The 16,126-nt window shown below is 36.7% G+C and overlaps 1 protein-coding gene and 2 long non-coding RNA genes across 3 annotated transcripts; 1 reads left to right on the top strand and 2 right to left on the bottom strand.

The window, feature by feature from the left end:
- The first annotated feature begins 2,712 nt into the window (after positions 1-2,712).
- Positions 2,713-3,318, top strand: LOC133732968 (uncharacterized). Its single transcript, XM_062160573.1, has one exon. It carries the CDS (start codon positions 2,713-2,715, stop codon positions 3,316-3,318), a length of 606 nt encoding a protein of 201 aa, XP_062016557.1.
- A 3,801-nt stretch (positions 3,319-7,119) lies between these two features.
- Positions 7,120-7,871, bottom strand: LOC133744718 (uncharacterized). The gene is made up of 2 exons (XR_009863432.1): positions 7,710-7,871; positions 7,120-7,570 (listed from the first exon to the last, which is right to left on the bottom strand). It is a non-coding gene; the product is annotated as an uncharacterized LOC133744718 (long non-coding RNA).
- Positions 7,872-15,329: 7,458 nt separating this feature from the next.
- On the bottom strand, positions 15,330-16,126 carry LOC133745262 (uncharacterized). The gene is made up of 2 exons (XR_009863533.1): positions 15,859-16,126; positions 15,330-15,739 (listed from the first exon to the last, which is right to left on the bottom strand). It is a non-coding gene; the product is annotated as an uncharacterized LOC133745262 (long non-coding RNA).

Genomic DNA, 16,126 nt, shown 5'->3' with positions numbered 1-16,126 from the left:
TAACAACTCTTCAGAAGGAATCTAAGCCTTAAATTGAAGTTTTGACGTCGAAATCGAGCCTTGCCGGATTCTGCAAAATTCTGGAATTTTTCCGACCACCGAAGCTTTCGATCGGTATATCTCGAGCTACAGACCATATTTTTCTGTGATTCTTGAACCAGTGAGTTCTTCTTGAGTTTCGTAACAACTCTTAAGAAGGAATCGAAGCCTTAAATTGACGTTTTTACGTCGAATTGGAGCTCGCCGTTTCTGCAGTTTCTCGCCGGTTTCTGGAACATTCCGGCCACCTTCATACTGTTCAAGGTAATTTTCGACCCCTTCCGGTCATTTTCAGACTTCGTGCTAGTTATGAAAGTTGTTAAGCATGATGAGAGGAAGAAGAGCAGCCCGGCCCCGACACCATTGGTGGTGGTCGGCGGCGGCTCTGCCACTAACTCCGGCGGCCCTTTCCGGCCACCTCCGGGGATCAAAAATATGGTTTCTGTACATTTTCAGATTCTATATTTCAATACGATCATTTTGATATATTATACGCAATTTTTGGATATCATATGATTAAGTTATGAATTTTTACGTTTCGATCGTTTGATTCGTGATATGTGAAGTTAGGACCGTCAGATGGACTTGTAGTTTTGATATGATGATCTTATGACTGTCCCAGTGGCTTTGTGTGGTCATGGGCGAAGATCCGACCGTTGGATCTTCGTATAATTGAGAAATGGTGATTCGGAAGGCGATTCGTGAGAATCCGACCGTCAGATTTTCATATAATTTTGTGGAGATGTTTGTAAGGATGATTCGAGAAGATCTGACCGTTGGATCTTCATGATAATTTTGGAGGATGATCCTAAGGGCGATCTGTGAGGATCCGACCGTTGGATCATCATTAAATTAAGATCCGACCGTTGGATCATCGTATAATTACGATCCGACCGTTGGATCATCATATAATTAGAATCCGACCGTTGGATTTCAGTATTTGTGTGGTTTATGAATGATTGCTAAGTTAAGATCGTATCTGACTAGGTGATTGACGGTTTGAGTTGGTGGACGATTGTGGATCGTATTTTGAGCTGAATTGAAGACGCAGCGGGATTATCGAGGTGAGTAAACCTCACGTGGTTCATATTACGAACCCAATACAATTAATTGCTTTATTTTGTCGCAATCATATGAACTATTGTTGGTGTTACTAGACATTCCTGTGTGAATGTCTGTATATATATTATTACGTGAAATAATATGTATTGTTGGAGTTGTGTTGAGTTATTGTTGAGAAACAATATATTGTGAGAGGTATTGAGTTTATTGTTGAGAAACAATATATTGTGAGAGGTGTTGAGTTTTATTGTTGAGGAACAATAAATTGTTGTGATCTGTGGAGATCACTAGGTCACGAGGTGACCATGGCATCTATTAGTGAATCACGCTCTCGTACCGGGCTGGTGGTTATTAATAGTATTAAATCGTAATCACGTCTGTGGCCGGACGAGTGGTTACGTTCAGTTAGAGCTCTAGTCTGTCTGCCAAATGTGGAGTGACCTTATAAGTAAAATTGAGAGTAACTCATAAGTGTCTATATATATGTGGTAACCTTATGAGGGAAATTGAGAGTAACTCATAAGGGTCTATATATATATATGAGTCTGTCTGTTAAATGTTGGGAAATCTTATGAGCTAAATTGAGAGGAACTCATAAGTGTCTATATATATATATGAGAGTGAGAAAGTAACGTGGGTTTGTGGTGGTCTTGTAATTTAATAAATCAACAGTTCTTTCTTGTTTACTCATACTAGCTGTCAAAAGCTTACCGGGTTTTGTGTTGTTGCAACTCCCGGTACACTATTCAAATTGTGTAGCGGGTAATCCTACAGGACAGGAGAACCAGGACGGTGATCGTGCGGTTAGAGCAATTGTTAGAGTTTTACAACAATTGTAAGTTGTGAGGTGTGTTATGCTCATTTGAGCTTTACAATATTGCTTGTGAGAGTGAATTGTAATAATGAACTCGAAGTTTCGAGATTTGGATTTTGTAATTGTAATTATTCATGTTTCGGATTTGAATTTATTATTCAAAATTCGGGGCGTGACAACTTACACGTACACTTAAAATCTATGAGATGGTGGGAGCAACTAAAAGAATTATAGCATCATCTAAACAGAATAACAAATTTTGACAAAAGACGCTACTCAATTTAAGAATTGAGAATATATGTTGTAAATTCAGATTGAAAATTTTTCTATGCACCGACAATGTAAATGACCCATCACTTATTAGGTGATTTCAGACTTTGATATTTATAGTTAATTTTTTAAAAATAACTAAAAAGTGTATTTAATATTATGCAGCTATCCATTCATGTTGGTGCAAATACCGCTCTGAATTCCCACCTCATATTTAATGTATTCATTGCAAAACAATGATAAATTCAAATCCAATAGACTTCCTATAAACTAATCTAATTTTGCTGTGTGAAATTTCATGTTACATGCATGATGGAGATGATGATATTAATTGAGGTTTGGTCTCGTTCTCTGAAAAGCGAGACAACAATTAACCACCTTTTTGCAGCGTCGTGGTATTTGTTTGGCTTCTCGCTGTGTTCTTTGTGGTTTAAATGAAGAGTCATTGATTCATATTTTTATGACTTGTCCATTCTCTGCTTTGTTATGGGATAGCTAGGTTGCGCGTAGTTTTTAATTTGACCTATATGCCAGCTTCATTGTTGGATTTATTAAACCTGGGGTGTGTTGGTCGTAGCTCCCAAGTAAAGGAAGTTTGGCTTATTTGTTTCACCATTACTTTGTGGTTTATATGGAGAGCTAGAAACAAAATTAAGCATGATAATTGTGTGGTTACTGTGGAGGCTACGAAGAGGTTAATTATAGGCCATGTTCAACCTGCTAGTAAACTAGCCACAGGGAGCATGTATAATTCAGTGGTTGAGCTTCAAATCTTAGAATTTTTTGGGGTTAGTTTGCGACCTCGTCGGACTCCAAGGATTATTGAGGTTAATTGGATTCCTCCAATTATGGGATGGGTGAAGATTAATACAGATGATGCATGGCAACGTGTTTCGGGAAAAGCAGGTTACGGTGGAGTGTTTAGGGACTATCAGGGCTCTTTTAAGGGTGCTTTTGCTTCTAATCTTGAGATTCCTAGTTCCGTCGATGCGGAGATCATGGCGGTTATTCAGGCAATTAAGCTTTCTTGGGTTAGGGAGTGGAAGCACATTTGGCTTGAAGTTGATTCAGCTATGGTACTTAATTTCCTGTGTGCACCCCATCTTGTTCCATGGAGGTTCCGTGTTGCTTAGGATAATTGTTTGCACCGTATCTCGCAAATGCAATTTAAATCTTCTCATATTTTTAGAGAGGGAAATCAGGTGGCAGATGCGCTTGCTAATGTTGGTTTGTCATCGTCAGGCTTGGTGTGGTGGAATGAGGCTCCTCCTTTTCTTCTGGATTTTTGTCTATGAGACTCACTTGGTCTTCCCAATTTTAGGTTTATTTGAGTTAGTTTTCTTGTCGCTTTTAATCTGTTGATCGACTAGAGGTTAGAACCTCTTTAGCTTTTCTATTTTTTGGCTAGGGGTATGGGCGATGTCCTCCCTTCTTCTGTTCGTATCATCCAGCTCTTTTAATAAATCAGGTTGGGAGGCTCTGCTCTCTCCAATCATATTTTAGCCCCCAAAAAAAAAAAAAAGTCTAACAGAGATAAATTGAGATATGTAAATGTCAATTTTGAAACTCGTATGTATGAAATTGAAAGCACCCCAATAATTAGGGGTTAAAATTTAATTAGCCCAAATTTTTGTTTGGGCTCATTGCTCAAGAACACTTGAAAAATAAATTTTGCTTTTTTAAGCAAGCTTTGGGAACTTACAGTGTAGAACTATTGAAGACATTTTTGTTCTAATCCTCAGGTTTTATTTATTTGAGTTCTTAAAGAAAACTAAATTAAACCTTGTTCACTTAATGTTAGCAATTCATGGATAAAAGCATATCGAAAAACAAGTAAAATAAAAAAAAGGGAATGTTTTGACAAATAATTGTCGGTTAATGACTATATTTTCAGTTTAGTTGCCATATCCCAATACTTAAATGAGTAGGAATACTTGGTTTAGTGAAATTAAACTAGCTGGAAATTAAGAGTTTTTCTATTGGAACCTCCAAATTTGCTCATTTGACCTCTATGCTTTTCACACCTCTTAACAAATTTTCAAATATTAAATTTACTCACTAAACCTCACTAAAGTTCCTCAAATAACCTCACTCATATAATTTGCAAACAAATTATTATCTTTAAAATAAAAAATTTAGTCATTTCAATGATTTAATTACTCTATAGATCTTAACTAAATCTACATTTCTTAATCAAACGACATGCATAAATCTCTTTTCCAATAAAAACACAAGGTATTGAGTAAAATGACATGAACTATTCTGTGGTTTTTTTTTTAAACTTTTTTTTTCTATTTTAGTTGTGCAAAAAAAGTAAAGAAATCATTTGTTTTTTAATGTTTATTTTTTTTCTGTATTTTTTGTATCTCATGATTAATTATTTAAATATTTTTAGTTTTTTTTTTAACTGCTAACTTTTTTTTTTTTTTTTTTTTTTTTGCAAATATGATGGATAGACTTAGATTTAGTTCATAAATCATAAGAGGATTTATTTTGTTTTCCCTCACCAATATGCGTTCAACATATATATCATACAGCTCATGTCTCCTTAAGTTTTGCTCCAAAAAACTCGGCCGGCTTGGGTCTAGGGTTTGCGACTTCCTCCTCGTCCGGCGGCGCTCATGGTCGACGTCGGTCCGCCTCGTCGTTAATGGGTTGCTGCCGTACGGGTGTTTGATCACTAGGTGCCTGACAGTCTTGTGGGATGTGCTTTTGGCTTGCGGTCTGGCTCGATAGTCTGACGATATGCACCAGACGAAATCTAGTGCGTGGTGGGCGGCGGTGCGGCGCGGGTTGGCTTAGTCGGAACACCTCCAGGATCGGCGACAAGATAGCGGGGTGCTGGATCGGCATCTTGGAAGGCTGTGGTTCGAAGCGGCGTGGCTCAGTCGGGCTTTGGTGGTGTGTCCGGCGTGGAATTGAGGCGGCGAGGTCTGACTCTGGATCGGTGGCGAGGTCTGACTCTGGATTGCGGCGGTGGTTTGCAACGACGAAGTCTGGCGCTGGGTAGCTGCGATAGGCGACCAGTGTGGCTGGAGATTGTTTTGGGGCTCGGGTCAGGCCACTCTTGTTGGGCTTAAGTCAGGTCTTCTCTTGGGCTGTTGGGTTGCTAGTTTTTTGGGCTGAGTTTTTGACCTAGGCCCTCTATTTTAGTTTAGTCATTTTGATTAAAATACTTCCCTTCTTTGTTAGGGAAATATGCTTCTAGTTTTTTTTAGTGAGCGTCATCGAGTCTAGTTTACTCGGCCTATTTACTATGTAGTAGTTAAGAGTCTATAGGCTTCCTTTCGGAGTATGGAACCGTCAAATGATTGGACCTAATCTATGTATCACTGTGCTATTACCACAAACTCTTTATCTACCCCTTGATGGTAGAGGGAGGATATGTAATGGGCCTTTCTGACTTTCGATGAATGATATTTGCCCTATTTGGGTTTATTAAAAAAAAAACATATATATCATACATTTTTATGTCACATGATCTTAATCATATTTTTAATTCTTATTAAATATATATGAATGCTTTAATGAGTATGTAGTGAAATTGGAATAAGAAAATAGATAAGGAAAATAATAAGGAATACAATCTAATATTATTGAATTGGAAAGTCTACATAAAATAAATATAATATTTTTTTGGGTATAATTATTGTCCTTAATAGTCATTTTATAGTAGGTTATATATGTCATTTAATAATTCAAAATAGAGTGAGGTCAAGTGAGCAGATTTGGAGGTCCTAATAGAAACTCTCGGAAATTAAACTAGCTGTTAATTCCCCATAAATAAAAAAAACAAAAAATCTTTTTGTAGAAAAATTATCTGACCTAGCTCTGCTAGGGTTTACTCGAAGGCGGAGGCTTTCGACAAAATTCTCAAACATGGCCGGTAACGGCGAACCTCCAACTAGGAGGCAGGGAGTTTATCCTCTTCCTTTTTCTGGTGGGATTGAGGCAAGCGACGGGGACTTTCTCCGGCGGGCCTTTCTGCTTTTTGTTTTATGTTTTCTCCTCGCTTATTGGATGGAGGAGGGATTGGTGGTGGTCGATGCTGATGGTGCAATCGTCGGAGATCGTCAGAGGATGGTTGGCTGGGCTAGGCTGTGTGTTGGAAGCCGGGGTCGAAGGTCTACTGCAAATGCAGTGATGCAGCGTGGGTTTCGGCTGGATTTTGACGCTGCTTCTGGGGGACGAGATGCGCCATGGGGCGGTGGTCGGAACCTAGTGGGGGAGGAGGATCGAAGGAGTCCTGGTTGGGAAGCTTTGATCTTCAGATGGTATCGGTTTTCTTTGGCGGCGGCGCGAGTTGTCGATGAGGGTGGCCCGAAACTTGCGAACTGTTGCTGGATTGTGGATGACGGTGCCGTACAAAGCTGGGAAGACGAGGATGACTGGCCCGACATCGACAATACAGTCGTCGGTGGCGCTTGCGGGCTGGAGCAGCTGAATGCTAGGGTTTCAGGTTATTGGGCCTTTAGGTGGGCTTTGGGACTAACCTGGTTTGGGCTTTCTTTATTTTATTTTGTATGTTGATTTTAGTCACTTTTCCTTCATTTTTGAAGGAAGTGATGTTTAATTTTTTCGTTTTTTGAATTGGGGGAGATCACAAAGACCGGGTGCTCGGTCGTACCTTTTATTTTACGAGCTTCTAAGCATCTTGGTTTTTGTTAGAATAATGGTGCGTGGATTTCCTAAAAGGTGGGTGTACTCTGGATTGTGGAGTTCTCTATTTGTTAGAATAAGTTCTCTGTAAGTCCTAAAGGACGACTCTTTATTGACGACTCCATTGGGGTATGTCGTTTGGTACTGCTTGCTAAATTATAAAATCGGGTTGACCTCTTTCGATTCAAAAAAACTAGTTGTTAATTAAATGAATGTTCAACCTGTAATGGCAGCCTCACACAACTAATTACATCGGATGAAGGAAGGATGGAAAATCTCATAAGCATATCGAGTAATCCATAAATTATGAAACTACGGCTTCCTTTATTATAACAATGTTAAAACAGAACGTAAGTTAACTAGGAATTACGGTATACATTTTTTTAAAATTTTGTAAAATAACAACAATTAACGGGAAACAATGGGTTGAGTTGAGACATGAGAGGGCATCAAAGCTACCTAGGTTGCTAGCTCATCCTCTTTTATTCTTACATTATATGTCCTCAACTCAACATATACATGAAAATGTAGTAACTCACTTCGTAGCACCATCAGTACATAGCCATTGACCCACAAAAAAGCTCCTGCAGTTGATGTTAGGGTTGATGGAAAGGAAGGATTTGAGACTCAGATTGAACATTTGAGCGACACTACCGCAAGTATCACCTTCCGCTGCACCATAAACGGAATTACAAACAAGGGTCGGAGTCCTCTTTGCAAGTCCAACTGCATGCATGCATGTAGCTTTTTATGTATTAGATAAAGTGGACGGAACATGAATATTCATCTACAAAATTAAAGAAAATACATGTCGACGATACAATTAACAAAATTACTAATTATAATGAAGATGAAAAATTCTAACCAGCAAGTCGTTTACTCTCAGCTACTGAAATGATGACAAGAAGAGAGACAACTAGAAGTACAATCAAGTTAAGCTTAGCCATATTGTTCCTCTTCGATCTTTTTAAGCAAAAGAACTCTATTTCTTTGATTATTTAGCCTTTGGGTTTAGTACATATTTATAGAGAAAATATGCAGGGACATTGTAAACTATGATTCCTTTCGTTCAATAAGAGGCCGGCTTGTTTTACTTCATTGGATTGCCCTGGGATTTAGGGGGAAAATTTGCATTGGTTTGCTCAAAATGCTTGTGTTGTTGTCTTTGCTTTTAATATTACGTACGTAGCATAACTTAAAACATGCATTCTGTGTCTTATTTTACACTTTATTGTTAAATACATGAGATTTTGGAAGCAACTACATGAATGTATTCGATAAACTGACATGTTATTGTGAAGCTGTTCCTGTTCAAATTCTAGAGATTATAGTTTTCGATGCAGCTGGATTTTAATCATCTTGTTTGTTTGTTTTTTTTTTTTTTAACATTAAATAGAGGATTAGACGATATTAGTTCCTCTGCGACAGCCGATTTAAGTTGACTGGCATCCACCCACAGTCTCAAAAGAAAGGGGCCTCAGTACTGCCTCACAATCTCGATCGTTTCTTCTATCGTACAGTGGTTCATTTATTTTTCTGGTAATTACCCCTCATAAGTACTAAAAAGACGAAGAGAATTCATAAAGAATAGCCGATTTCTAAAGAAGGCAGGGGACATGGTTTGGGGATGGGAGGATGAAAATTAGGCTGTACATAGCCTTTGATCGACAAAGATAGCGTTGCAGTTGATGTTAGGATTAATTAAAAAGAAGAAGTCAGAATCCAGATTGAACTCTTCCATGACACCAGTGCAAAGAACCAGCAGGCTGTACCCCATACTGTATCGCACTTTGGTTTGGAATCCCCAGCAGCAGCCACAAACCCTACACCATTCCCCATTTTACAGTGTATTGTTAAGAATATTCTGTAATTAATATTGTAATTATGTGTATCTTTAGGAGATTATTTGTAATATTCCTTGTATCCCTAACTTGTAGGGATTTACTTGTTGTACAAGAACCTAGTCTGTATATAATCTTCTAGTATCAATGAGAATATTACTCTACCTCAAATATTTTTCTTACATGGTTTCAGAGCAGGCCTAAAAAAATCCTAGCTCTCATTTTATTTGCGCCGCACCACTTGCTGCGTTATCTTTTTCATCATCTTCTCATGGCTTGTGCTTCCAAGTTTGCTTTGTCACCAGTTGCCCCTAATCAGTGGATTATCGATAGTGGAGCGACCAATCATATTATTAACTCACCAAAGTTGTTCGCAAGTAGTCAGAAGAATACTTCACTACCATCAGTTTCTTTGCCTAGTGGTGCCAAGGCTCATATTTCCATGAAGGGGTCAATTAAAATCAATGATGCCTTTTTTCGAGATGTTCAGTGTGTGCCTTCATTTGATGTCAATCTTTTATCTGTTGGAAGAACTATAGATGACTTACATTGCTCGGTAACATTTTTTCCATCTTGGTGTATTTTGCAGGACTTGGCTTCGAGGACGATAATTGGTGTGGGTAAGCGACGAGGAGACCTTTATTATCTTGTGGCTCTAGCTTCCATCTCCCCATCCAAACACCCTTTTGCTTCTCACCTTACCATCTCTTCCGACCTTTGGCATCGCCGTTTGGGGCATCCTTCTCCTACCCGTTTACAATATATAGCCAATGAGTCGCTTCATTTTCATTTCGATTCCAACAGTAAGTGTGAAATTTGTCCTTTGGCTAAACAAACTCGCCAACCTTTTCCTTCTAGTTCAATATCAACTTCTCGATGTTTTTCTCTTATACATTGTGATATTTGGGGACGACATAAAATTCCTTCACTCAATGGCGCTCATTATTTTTTAACTATTGTGGATGATTTTTCTCGTTTTACATGGGTTTTCTTAATGCGCCATAAGAGTGAAACACAACCTTTGCTTCGAAAATTTTTTGCTTATGTCAAAACTCAATTTCAGACTCATGTTCAACAAATACGTACCGATAACGGGGCGGAATTTCTTTCTTTACAGGATTTTTTTCTTGAACAAGGGGTTATTTTTCAACATTCTTGCGTTTACACACCCCAACAAAATGGTGTTGTTGAACGCAAACATAGACATCTTCTATGATTCTTGTGATTCAGACTGGGCGGGTTGTCCTATTACTCGTCGGTCTACTACTGGATATTGTGTTTTCTTAGGAGATTCTTTGTTCTCATGGCGTACCAAAAGACAAAAGACGGTCTCATTGTCTAGTGCCGAGGCCGAGTATAGAGCAATGGCTGGTACATGTTGTGAACTCACTTGGCTACAATATTTGTTTGCTGATTTGCATATGCCTATTTCTAGACCTGCTATTTTGCATTGTGATAATCAAGCAGCTCTACACATAGCCGCAAACCCAGTTTTTCATGAGAGAACACGTCATATTGAAATGGATTGTCATTTTATTCGAGACAAGACATTGAATGGTTCAGTCAGCACCAGATACGTTGGTTCTTTACAACAGTTAGCAGATATATTCACAAAGGCATTGGGCAAAGACAAGTTCAAAGCATTGTTATGCAAGTTGGGAGTGCTTGATATTCACTCTCCAACTTGAGGGAGAGTGTTAAGAATATTCTGTAATTAATATTGTAATTATGTGTATTTTTAGGAGATTATTTGTAATATTCCTTGTATCCCTAACTTGTAGGGATTTACTTGTTGTACAAGAACTTAGTCTGTATATAATCTTCTAGTATCAATGAGAATATTATTCTACCTCAAATATTTTTCTTACATGTATTATGAAATTATTGACAAAATCAGATGATAGTGTACTATGATTAGATGATTGAAGTTCTCTTCAATCGTATGACTTACTGCCGAGTTTTCTAATCTCGGTGGACGAGATGATGACGGCCGGAAAAGACAGAGAACAAGAGCCACACTGGTATTTGACATAACCACAGCCATGATTACTTTGTAGATAATTTCTCAGTCTAGCAAAAACTCTGTACGCTGTATAATGGTATTACATATAGCAAGAAATCAACACGTCCTATGAAATTCATTAATTGGTTCTTAATTTAGGACAAGTTCCGGCAGTTTGACAAAGAAAAGGTAGACCTGTACGAAGATACACATCAAATCTTGCTCTCAACTCATGAGAAAGTGGATCTTCTACCTCGAGGGGATTATGCAACATATAGTCATATACTAAACAAGAGCCATTCATCTATGCTTCACTCTACATGCAATAATGTCATTTCAAAGCGACAAGCTTCTTTGCTTTCTTTGTTTTGCTTGTACAGAAATTTGGGAAAGGTAAGCTAAAATAGTTTGTTCACTTTGTTGTGATATAAAAGAGGGAACCTTGTAGAGCATGTTGACAATATCCATTGATAGGTGATGAAATGAACTATGAAAGAAAGAACAACGACACAGTGTGAAGTACATTAATAAAGCTCAAGTGCTACTAGATGAATTATATGTTTTTGGTGAATATACTAGCTAGATGGAGTTGCAAGATATATCCTTTACAACGTCTATGTTACCTGACTAAGGTTGTTACATGATCATGATTTTGAAGTGATATATGCATGATATTAGTCAACATAGCCTTCCATCTGATGCCAAGCAGTAAGATGAGGATAAGATTAATGGTTTCCACTTTCCTGTCAACTAAATTAGTAGAACATTTCAATGGCATGCGTAATGAGGCCCTAAACTTGATTTGTGTTGTTCAAGTTGTAACTGGATTTTGAAATAGAAATAGCATGGTTTTTTTTTTTTAACCGTAGTATTCATGTGACAACAGCCTATATATGCATATGCATAGCCTCTGTTTTGATTTTGATCTAAAAAAAAAGATAGGCAATCCATTATATTTTAGTTTATGTACACTTCTAAATAAATTAGAAATTGGAAGTAACTAAAAGAATTCATTTAATGAAATGAGCCGTCATTTAAAATATATTAAAATAAACCTTTGAAAAATTATTTCCAAATGTGGCTTTAGTCTCATATTTGTTTCCTTCATCGACGAAAATCAATATATTAAAATAAACCTTTGAAAAATTATTTCCAAATGTGGCTTTAGTCTCATATTTGTTTCCTTCATCGACGAAAATCAATATATTAAAATAAACCTTTGAAAAATTAAAATCGGTTATATTAGGTCTAATCCGTTTATAGTCATTCACAAAGAATGCTTGTTCTCATCAAGCAGGTGCCGTATTGGAATATGATTTTTAATGGTTTCTCTTTCATATCAAATCCTTTTCTTTAAATTTTACATTACAAAAATTATCACCTTTAAATCAGATTACAGAAAAAAAAAATATAACAACAACAATGACTGGATTGCAACTGAGAACCATTGTGCTGTTTAATTGAGCTCATCTGTACTTGTTGTATAATATTACATACAGCAATAAATTAATAAATCAATATGGCCTCTTAAAGATTAAGTCATTTGTTAATTCAAAGCACACATTTTGTTCCTCTCTAATCTCTGAAAATGTAAGAAAGATATATTTTATCGAAAAAAAAAAAAAGAAGGATATAAAGTTGGGCTCTTATTGAAATGTGTATTCTTATTGCTTCATTTGCTTGGACAAACCCTATGTATTGTCCAACATCATCTCTGTTTTACTCTCCAACCACTCTGTTTTACTCTGCATGCACTCTGTTTTACTAGTACTTTTATTTTAAAAGCTACAAGCTAGCTGATATCGTTTCTTCTTTTCCTTTTTGATAATGTCCATTAAACTTCTACAAATTGTGAATTGAGATACCAACGGATGGCATAAGATTAAAGAATGTTTGATAACAGATCAAGTTTAAGAAAAGAACAGAAACAAAAAAGTCGGGAGAAGTTAACAACGACATTTATATGGCATGCCCGGAGGAGATTTGTCATGATTCATGAATGCATATTGTTGTGAATATAATTGAGATAGAATTAGCATGATAGTTTTTTTTTTTTTTTTTGGGAAAGATTAAAGAATTACAAACAAATGCCCCTAATACAACCAACACTTAAATTGTCAAAAAAAAAAAAAAAAAAAAAAGCCTGGCTACCTGATAGAGGAAGGTTATACATCCAGGATTGGAAACTTTGTTTTCAATACTGTATTGATTTTCCAGATGAGATAAGCCGTAGAAAGAGCCACAGCAAAAGTGTTAGAGTGATCAACCTTCTGAATAGAAGATAAATAAGAAAACCTTCTAAATTAGCATGATAGATATATATATATATATATATATAGAGGAAGGATCAAGAGAGGACATCCTTATTTTAAGAATTTGAGAATTTTTACTATTTTACACTAGTATATGATCTAATTCAATGATTTCAACTGTTGATCATTTATATTCCTATGCAAGAATTATGTCTACAAAAAATCAACCAAATCCATAATCATTTTGTCACTCAAAATTGTGTAAACAAATATAGTCCATTAGATAAAATTAAAACGATAATTGTGCTAATCAAATGGTTAAAAAAATTTCAATTTGGCTAATTTTTTGTAAGATTCATATATGTGTAGGTAACTAAAGAATGAGTGGTTGTGATTATTAAAATACATCCTAAAAATAAATACATCAGAGTTTAAGGGTCCTCTCTTGATCATCCCTACACACACACACACACACACACACGTATATATTTTTGGACAAAGGTAGTTGGAAGGGGGGAAACAGACCACCAGTCCAGAAACATTATGAATCACCCTGGCTTGCAGGAACCCAATTAATATCTGGATTCAGCGCCAATTACCATGTGGGAGTAGTCAGACCCTGCTGGCTCAAAGTTTTCCACCTTGAAAGCCCGCAGACATCCAACAATTGGACCTCATGATGACCGAAAATTCTACAATATGTTAACGTATGACATGCATACAATTCCCTTAAAAGTGGTAAAATGAGTCCTCAAAATAGTAATATTAGTCCTCAAAGTGGTAACATGAGTCCTTAAAGTGGTAAATTTTCTTAGTTACCACATGAGTCCTCAAAATAGTAATATTAGTCCTCAAAGTGGTAACATGAGTCCTTAAAGTGGTAAATTTTCTTAGTTTACCATATGAGTCCTCAAAATAGTAATATTAGTCCTCAAAGTGGTAACATGAGTCCTTAAAGTGGTAAAAATAGTTGATGTATGAGAAATGTTAACATACCATAGCTTTACCCCATGATGACCTAGTCTCTTTGGAAGCTGACATTTTCACCAGCATCACATAGGTTCCGTAGAACCCCAGTACTCAACAACCTATCAATGAGGAACTTGTGGATGTTGGGGCTTGAACTTGAGTGGGGGTTCCACTCAAGCAAGTGGCTTGCTATCCATGCTCATAGTCCTTTTGTATTTTATCTTGAATCTAACAAAATCAAATAATTGATTCCATTATATTTTTCATTTCACTCCTGAAATATATGAAATATTATAATTAACTAAAAAAAATCTATTTAATAAGTTGAGAAATCATTTAAATTATATCAAATAAGATATTGACAAGTCACTGATAAGTTCTGTTCAAATATCAAATTGATGATAAAAAAAAATGGTTGAGTCCTGAGATAAGTTCATGATTGAGTCTATTTTGTACTCTCACAAATCTTGTAAGTTATGTTCAATCAACTAATATAGTTATATGCAACTCACGTAGGCTGCAAAGATATATGGTTATTAATATTAATTTCAATGAGGGCTGCAGAGATACAAGGTTACTAATATTTAGTTCGAAGGATTGAGGTTTATACATCAGAACATTTTTAAACCCTAAAACCTAAACATTCTACTTGTATTTTTGGTTTAAAATTATACTTGTATTTATGGTTTAAAGTTAATGATTGATCATGTCTTAGGCGTGCACAAATTTAACCAATTTACCCAACTTGAACTCGCCACTCGTAAAAATCTAGAATAACACAGTTGGAGAGTTTTGATTAATTGAATCCTACATGAAATAGATGAAATCTCACAGATGTTCCATATTTGTTCAAGCTTCTCCTTCTCCAAACTCCTCCAGCTATCCCATGAAAGTGGCTCAAGGTTGATCCACAACATGCATGTTATGTGCGTGCGTATATAAACATGGGCACACCATTCACATCCCGCCGCTGTTGGACTCCAGGGTCTTCAACCAACTACGTTACTCATCCAAGCCCCCGTCTTCTGTTTTTGCTTCAACGACAGGTCCATTCGATTAATGATCTAGAAGATCAAAACCAAGTCCTCCAAGTCTTCACGGGTTCACTCAATGGATCTATTCTATTGCTTTGGCATGCATTTTGCAGTGGGGATTCTGTCATTCAATTGATTCGGTGCTTCTAAATGGGGCTTTTGGTTAAAGGTTTCCGGAAAGGACTCGAACCGTGCCCCGGCCTAAGCCAAGTAATTCATAAGTTAAAGGTTTATGCATGCAATTGGATAAAATGACTCCATCCGCCTTAACTTCATAATCGAGTTGTCTATTTCATCTCACCCGTGTTCTTTTCTTTTTCAAATTTCAACTACACTCCTTTGCAATGCTGAATATGGTGTGGTTCAATTGATGATGGTTCTATAGAGGATTGGAAACTGTTGCTGCTGCCTTATACAGAGCATTGCATTGCACACTGGTGGTGATAATAACAACATTCTTTTTTATAAAAAAGAAGAAAAACTACAATTATCAAAGAGATGAAACAATAGAAAACAATGCATTGAGAAAGAGGCATTAAAGCTAGCTAATCCTCTTCATTCATACAATTATTTGTCCTCGGTCATGAAACTGTTGCAACTTGATCATCACTTTGCAGTTCCATCGGTACAAAGCCATTGACCCACAAAGAAGCTGTTGCAGTTGATATTAGGATTGACGTTAAGGAAGGATTGGAGAGTCAATTTGAACTTTTTGACAACGCTACCGCAAGTATCACCGGCTTCTGCACCATAAACGGAATTGCAAACTACTGCTCTATTGTCATTTCCAAACCCGACTGCATGCAGCAGATTCTTATTAGTTAAATAGGAAGAGAAGAATATTTGTTCATGTGACCATATACATGTATATAACTAAATCAAACAGAAATTATGTTAGTGTATGAAAAATTCTTACTGCCGAGTTTTTTACTCTCAGCCAGGGAAATGATGAGAAGAAGAGCAACAACTAGAAACAAGCTAGCCTTAGCCATGTTATTCTTCTTCTTTCTGGAAGTGAAGAGCAAATAAATTTTGTTCTTCAAGTCTTTGGGTTTAGTGCTTATATGTGCCTAAACTAAGATGTATTTATAGAACTTTAAATAGGATCGCCTTGTTTAACTTTGATATTCAAGAGGCCGGCTAATTCCCCATGCATTTCTTGCCATGAGATTAAGAGATAATTT

Source organism: Rosa rugosa, chromosome 1, assembly GCF_958449725.1.
Source record: "Rosa rugosa chromosome 1, drRosRugo1.1, whole genome shotgun sequence".
Taxonomy (NCBI): domain Eukaryota; kingdom Viridiplantae; phylum Streptophyta; class Magnoliopsida; order Rosales; family Rosaceae; genus Rosa; species Rosa rugosa.
This window is presented reverse-complemented; position numbering and strand designations above follow the sequence as displayed.